The sequence below is a fragment of the Dendropsophus ebraccatus genome, chromosome 7 (genome assembly GCF_027789765.1).
Source record: "Dendropsophus ebraccatus isolate aDenEbr1 chromosome 7, aDenEbr1.pat, whole genome shotgun sequence".
In the NCBI taxonomy this organism is placed as follows: domain Eukaryota; kingdom Metazoa; phylum Chordata; class Amphibia; order Anura; family Hylidae; genus Dendropsophus; species Dendropsophus ebraccatus.
This window is the reverse complement of record NC_091460.1, coordinates 41,403,042-41,410,848: the sequence shown is the minus strand read 5'-3', so window position 1 is coordinate 41,410,848 and position 7,807 is coordinate 41,403,042. Positions and strand designations below refer to the sequence as shown.

Sequence of the window (7,807 nt, the reverse complement as noted above, 5' to 3'; positions counted from 1 at the left end):
ATATAGCAAGGAGCCCCAGCAGTCAGATCCTGTATGGTGATACACTTAACCCTCATCCTGTGAATACAGCATAAGCCTTAATGGTCGGACAGCCCCTTTAAAGGGATACTCCAAAGAAAAACATTTTTTCCCAATAAACTGGCGTCAGAAAGTTATACAGATTTGTATATCACTTCTATTCATGAATCTGAGGTCTTCCAGTACTTATCAGCTGCTGTATGTCCTGCAGGAAGTGGTGTTTTCTTTCCAGTCTGACACAGTGCTCTCTTTTGCTATCTGTGGGGATTTGCTACTACTCTGGACAGTTCATGACATGGACAGAGGTGGCAGCAGATGACACTGTGCCAGACTGCAGAGAATACATGACTTCCTGTAGGACATACAGCAGCTGATAAGTACTGGAAGATTTTAGATTCTTAAATAGAAGTAATTTTCAAATTTGTATAATTTTTGACACCAGTTAACTAAATAAAACATATTTGTTTTCTCTGGAGTACCCCTTAAATCATGGACCATAAATGTGTCTTACAACTAGATGTTTCTGCAACATAGCATACCCCACAGTATACAGTTTGCCATACTGTATATCTCTTTGTACACTCTATTATTTGCACGAGGCAGGTATGTCTTTTTGTCTACTTTACCTATTTTTCTTTCGCTGCATAGCGGAATGGCAGGACTATATGGACTGGTGTCAGCTTCCATTGTAGGTACTGCACCAAAATCCATCCTAGCACGGTTTCCTTAGGACTATGCTGAAATGTGTTTCCATATGGTGTAAGAAAACACAGTCTTCCAATATGTATGTAATAGGTTTTTTTTTTCTTTTTTTTTATTTACTATCTTTTCATCCATTGTATTAGAGTCTCTGAATAGCAGGACTATATTGCAGCTGTACAACAAATTTAGTCCAGTTAAAAACTAAACTGTTATAAAACTCGTCGTCTGGTGTCTCCAGCCAGGCCCAGGGATAAAAAATAACATGAAGTCGTGTGTCTGATTTGGCAGTTGCAGAAGTGTCAGCTGTTCATCCCATGTGCTCTCTTCAAACCCTACAAAAGAGAAGAATCATTGGTATAATATCACTCATGTATTCATTTTCATGCAGGTCTATATTTTTATTATAAAGAACTCCGCCTAGACTGTCCTGCTGAAATACTGTAAATAATAGGACTATAAAAAGACTAAACTATATTCTTACCATGCTGATCTAGAGGAAGGCAAAAGATTGGTGACAACTGCTCCATACTAGGGGAAAATGTCTGCCCAACTATGAACATGGCAGAATAAATCACTGTCTGCAGAAATCTAGTAACCATAGCTTGTAATATTATATTTTGAAGGAATTCATTAAGACCCATCTTGAACTTGTAGCAACAATGTAGCAACCATCACATAGTTCTATAATGACACTGCTTTTATAGTAAATAAAAAATCCTCATTGGTAATGATGGTGATACCTCCTTCCTTTAGATGTAGTGGAAGGGGTTTTGAACCAATGAGCCATTACTGTGCTCTAGTATCTTCCATTTGGCACTGAAGTGTTTCCCAGAAGGTTCCTCCTCCTGGCACTGCTACACTAGTATTTTTCTGTATTGTATTTCGGAGATATCTTACCACTGTTTGGGCACAAGATGACGCCACTCATTATTAACCTATTGCGAACGATAGGGGTTAATGCACTGTCGATCTTATTAGGATGTTTTATATGTGCAAGAGTGTGATTGCTTGACAGTTCCCATTCCTTAACTCATCACAAGATTATTCTAAAGAGTTTCCACCTACGGGATGTAGAATCACCTCACAGTTTGTCCACCAATGTGGCAGTAACTCACTTGTAAGCCTATATATAGAACGTTTGGTCAAGTCTGTTGAGATTTAGGAGAAGATTGTGTAAAGTGTATCCTAATGGTGTTCCTGACAAAAGAGAGTTGCCTCAGGGCCTGGTCCTTGTGGCCAGGTGCCTGCTCCTGCCAGAGACTGAATCTTTTCTTCCAAGTTCCAGCCTACAAGATGATGGCCTGCTGAAACCCTAAGGGCCCTATACCACAGGAAGGATAATCGGCCGGATCGGCCCCATTTGGCCCAATTCGGCCAATTATCGTTAGGTGAAATAGAGAGAACGATCAGCCGATGATCGTGTCATCGGCTGATTGTTCATTTAGGGCCAGACCTAAAATCATTGCTCCCCCACCGCGCATCGCTATGGTTGAATAGAGGTGCGCAGCGGGCGACCGACGATTTGACAAGCAGCAGCATACATTACCTGTCCAGGCTTCTTCTCCGCGCTGTCTTCATCCCCGTGTCCCGCGCGCTCTATCTTCAGAATGGCCGGTCAGCTGATGGAGCGCTCAGCCAATCACAGGCCGGGACCGCCGCGGCCTGTGATTGGCTGAGTGTGGCCTGTCAGCTGACCGGCCATTCTGAAGATAGAGCGCGCGGGACCCGAGGATGAAGACAGCGCGGAGAAGAAGCCTGGACAGGTAATGTATGGGGCTGCAAGGACATCGGTAACGATGTCCCTGCAGCCCTCGCTCAACGATCATCGGGCCATGGAATAGGCCCAGTAAACGAGCGGCGATCTAGCAGATCGCCGCTCGTTTGCATAGTTGATCGGGCCCTGCTTGGCCCGTGGAATAGGACCCTAAGAAGAGCAACTACCTTCCAATGGACTTAAGCTGTCTACGTCTGGGGTAACCAAGTTCTCTAACAAGTATTTCTTCAGAAGTCCTTCAGCTGTCCGGACTATCCCCATTGGTGGCAGATAAAGCCAACGTACCCCACTGAACGTTGCTCCATCTCCTTGGGTAGTCTAGAGGAAATAGCTACGGCATGAGGCGGCATTCTCTGAACCGTGTGGGCTTCTTCTTCAAGTATTAAGGTCACCCTGATAGAGTTCTGCACTACCTAGAGCGGTCCCTCCGGTAGCCCCCTATCTACTATACAAAGTCTTCTAACTAAAAACCCATAAAAGAGACTGTCCTGGTTCAATTCCAACTATTCAAATGCATCACGCAAGTATTCTTAAGGGAACAAAAGCCATCACACTAAAGCACAGCCTACTGTAAATTATTAAACTGTACTGTCACTTTAAGAAAAGTTATCCAGTAAAGCAGCATTCAAGTGGTTACGTTTATTTAAGAGACTGTGGTTCCTATGCGCTGCATTATACACTACAGGGACCACCTACAATTACAACCTATTAATGGGCATGTGTTTGGGATTCAGGGGAGGGCACATACCACTCCTGCCCACCGTGACCGCAACACCTGCCCTTGCAAGTTCCATCTAGCAATCCCTTGGTCACCACACATTCATATATTTGTATATTGTAATTAGGTCGCCCCTAGGGCATCTTTTACCCCCCTAAAACCTAATAATCTGTCTTACTTCAGCAGTCCACCAATCCTTTAAAGACTTTGGTCATCCTCCTTGGCACGGGCTCCAATTTAGCCATGTCTTTCTTATATACAGGTACTTAATATTCTATATGTGGACTCAATGATCGCTACTTAGGTAAAACTACATTCTTGGGCATCTATACTCCTTAAGTTGCCCCCATTGCTTTTTTTTTATCAGTGGACTAGGCCCCTAGGATACTGGGACCTACAGGGACTGGAATGGGCAGGTACACTTATTTATGTTCTCTTCACCCAGGCCACATGTTAAAATACTATTCCTGGCCAGACAACAAGGGATAGCCGAAGACATTCAAGGTGTTATCCAGCGCTACAAAAACATGGCCACTTTTCCCCCTCTCTTGTCTCCAGTGTGGGTGTGGTTTTGAAACTCGGTTCCTTTGAAGTAAATGGAGCTTAATTTCAAACCACACCTGAACTGGAGTCAAGAGAAGGGGGAAAAGTGGGCATGTTTTTGTAGTGCTGGATAACCCCTTTAACCTCCTCCCGCCGCTTCACAATTAATTAACGTCGCTGCAGCCTATGCCTGAAGCTGCAGCTACGTTAATAAACGATCCAGGATGACACAGGCACAGGAGCTGCGCCTGTGTCATCTGCAGCGGGTCCAGGCTATCAGTGATAGCCAGGGACCCGTCGCAACAGCATGACCGCAGCATCTTTAGGGCTCCTGACAGAGAATTCTCCCTCTAGAGAGGGAGAATTCTCTGGCGGTGTCCATCTGGCTCTGCGAAGTGATCGCAGAGCCCCAAAGGTAGCCATGGAAACCAGAAGCCTCAGGCTTCCGGTTTCCTGGCTACGGAGACCAGCGGGGGAAGGGAGAGAGAGAGGGAAGGCAGGGCGCACACCAGGCACGCAGCCGTGAGCTCTGCCCCCTCCCCTCTCTCCCCTGAAGCTTACAAAAGATTGTAACAGCGGCAAGGGGCAGACACAGGGACATCAGCTTATGGGATTATGATACTATAAACTGATATCCTAAAACGACCTGGGCATTGAGGCATTAATGACCCCAGGTCGTGAAAGGGTTAAGGAGCCATAGACCTTAGACTAAAGTGGTGTATGGGGGCCTCCAGACTCTCCACCTAAAGATAATATAAGTGTAGGGGTGTTTTGCAGTGGATAAGCCATCACAGCCATAGGCTATATTCATGTTTTCCAGGACTTTCTAGGGCTGCATCTAACTTCTGCAGCTGCAACTGTTCAGAGAACAATGCCGAACCTGAACAGTACAGCCTATCTGCTCAAGACTAGTTATTTCTCTTGTTATGTATACAGCTCTTACACGATCTAGGATAAAATGTTTAAAAAAAAGCTAAAATTTATAAGTCTATGCATTGTGGTAAGGAATATAACTACATGCATAAATCTAAGCTTAGAAAAACAAAGCAGCATTCATTCAGAAAAGCTGGATTTATATACATATGCAGAGTATATACCAACCATGATTGTTTGCTGGAAAAGATCGTCAAGGCCACAGAATGAATGCTAGTGAGAAAAACAAAAAAAGGAACAAAAACTATAAAATAAGATCAAAATAAAACAGAAAGAAAAGAAAAAGGAAAATGCTGTGAGAGGTGGAGAATCAGACAAAGAGATGCATAAAATTCCTATACAGAACAATAGCAGTATAGCCCCTTGAGCATTGAGGAGCGTTTTTAAAAATGGAGGACTGTCTGTTTACGAACATTTCTCCTTTAAATAATAACAAAAACCCCAGTTAATAAAAGTCCTTTAGGGTCCATTTACACAGAGATATTATCTGACAGATTATCTGTCAAAGATTTGAAGCCAAAGCCAGAAACAGACTATAAACAGAGAACAGGCCATAAAGGAAAGCCTGAGATTTCTCCTCTTTTCAAAACCATTCCTGGCTTTGGCTTCAAATCTTTGGCAGATAATCTGTGAGGTAATCTTTCTGTGTAAATGGATCCTTAGTTACCTTAAAATTTTAGAATAAAAGTTAATTTAACTCCCACCCATCTATCCTCACCCTATACCTATGGATGTCCTGAAAACAGATCGAAATTCCTTTTTTATGCACATTGTATGGCAAATGATTCACACAATACATTAACATTCTATTGTAGCAATGATATCAACAAAGTATAATAACCCCTAAATAATATATAGAGAGAAATCAACACTCATTGACAACAAATATATATATATATATATATATATATATATATATATATATATATTCGGTGATGTGCAAAAAAAAATATATCTTGTGTCCAGCCACAACAGTGACTGGCAGAGCAGAAAGCCAATGTCTGCTTGTTCTGTCCATCCACTGTATTTAACTATAACAGCATATTAGGAGCCTCATGGTTATATACATAGGTGCAGGAGCAGACTACCTTTGGCTTAACCCTTTATTTACTGCAGTGTTTAAGTGACCCAGTGTTCTCTTACATGCTGCAACACAAACAAAGGGTTAATACAGAAGACAAGTAGCTCTCTCCTTCACTGATAACTCCTGACTTCTGCAGGAGCTCAGAGAACAGAGTTCAGACGTTATCAGAGTAGTGAGGCAGAGAGCGAATTGTTAACCCTTTTTTGTGGTGCAGCATGTAAGAGAACACTGGGTCACTTACACACTGCAGTACATAAGGGGTTAAGCAAAAGGACACAGGAAGCTCTTATCTTCCCTGGGCCCCCTCCCTCCATGGGCCCCATAGCAACCGCCTTCCCTGCCTCTATGGTAGCTACGCCACTGTGAACAAGTGTTATTGTCGTGTGTTGACTTTTGGATTGCTTTTTGTGTGTCACTCCACCCAGCTCCTGTAGGTGTGTTACATAGAGATCAGTTGACCCTATATGCCAGATATGTAGACTTATAGTCTCAGAGAGGCCATTGCTAGTGTAGTTCCAACTCCCTGGGGTTCACCTTAACATGGTGAACTGGTACATTCTATTGGATCAAACAGTTTGCTAAGAAACCTCTTTTTTATTATTTTTTTAATTTAATTCTATATGGCACTTGCAGTTTGCTGCAGCAATTTTCTATTTTTGTGACAATCTGTTAGAGGAATTCCCGGGATACCTTTGCTGTGTGTGTGGATTATTATGCTGAGAAGCCATGACAGACCACATGTCCAGAATATAATACGGAGCTGTTAGTGCCCCCTTATCCCTTCTCATTATGATGGGAATCCCAGCTTCTTTACAGGGAGTCCCCTGCAGCTGAGAGACGCAGGAGCCGGGCAGCAAGTTTAAACAGCCACCAGCTTCTGTCTCTCTCTGGGGAACACCCTATAAAGAGGGGGGATTCCCATCATATCCCCTGCGCTGCCGGCCCTACACTGCTCAGCTATCATCTCCTGCTGCTCCCTGCCACCAGTGATATCTGTACCCACTGCAGGGATCCTCCTCACAGACATGGAGCACCTCCGCACCCTTCCCCAGCCCCGCTCACCTACTCCTCTCAGCTGCAGGGAACACCCTGTAAAGAAGCAGGGATTCCAATCATAATGAAGGGAATCCCTGCTTCTTTACAGGGTGTTTGGCCCTCTTTTCTACATTATATAAATAAATCTTATATCATTGTAGTTAAACCCACACACCGTATACACAGCGTATTTACTGCTGCGATACGCAGCGAATACGCAGCAAAAACGCAACAAATACGCAACAAAAACGCAGCAGATTAGATCTAAATAACTGAACTCAGCATTAAATCTTCACCATCAAACTGCTGCGTATTTGCTGCGTATTTGTTGCGTATTTGCTGCGTATACGGTGTGTGGGTTTGTACCCTTAAAGGGAATCTATCAGCTCTCAGGACGTCTCTGTTTTAGTAGATACTTGTATTTTCCATGAATAAATTAATAAATTAAATTAATTTCTTTCAAGTCAACTGGTGTCAGAAAGTTATATAGATTTGTAATCTACTTCTATTAAAAGATTTCACGTCTTCCCATACTTATCAGCTGCTGTATGTCATGCAGGAAATGTTGTTTTCTTTTCAGTCTGACACAGTGCTCTCTGCTGACATCTCTGGCCGAGACAGGAACTGTGCAAAGTAGGAGAGGTTTTGTATGGGGATTCATAAAAAACCAAGACAGAGTTCCAGTGTCAGACTGAAAATAAAAAAAAAAAAACATTTCCTGCATGACATACAGCAGCTAATAAGTATGTGAAGACTTGAGATGTTTTTAATAGAAAAAAATTACAAATCTATATAACTTTATGATATCAGTTGATTTGAAAGAAAAAGATTTTTGCTGGACAACCCCTTTAAGACTCTACATTGTGTCACTCCTCTGTTATGCCTCTGGAAATGTATGAATAAATTGACAACTGGGTGTTACCATTTTTTCCCTGGGTGTTTCCCTGTTTTAACTGGACAGTCAAAGACTTTGTAGGGGCACACCCTATTGAGAAGGAGT

General features: G+C 42.8%; 1 protein-coding gene across 12 annotated transcripts in view; it reads right to left on the bottom strand.

Moving 5' to 3' along the window:
• Window positions 1-857: 857 nt before the first annotated feature.
• JAKMIP1 (janus kinase and microtubule interacting protein 1) overlaps window positions 858-7,807 on the bottom strand; it is a 113,979-nt gene continuing 107,029 nt past the window's right edge. For 9 of the 12 annotated variants that reach the window (XM_069976423.1, XM_069976422.1, XM_069976420.1 and 6 more), the window contains 2 exons: window positions 4,857-4,901; window positions 858-1,052 (listed from right to left, as the gene is read on the bottom strand). In XM_069976423.1, coding sequence (XP_069832524.1) covers window positions 1,020-1,052; window positions 4,857-4,901 — 78 coding nt within the window. In that variant the 3' untranslated portion in view covers window positions 858-1,019. Of the gene's footprint in view, window positions 1,053-4,856; window positions 4,933-7,807 lie in introns of all 12 variants that reach the window. The other 3 variants (XM_069976426.1, XM_069976430.1, XM_069976428.1) reach the window with 2 other exon arrangements.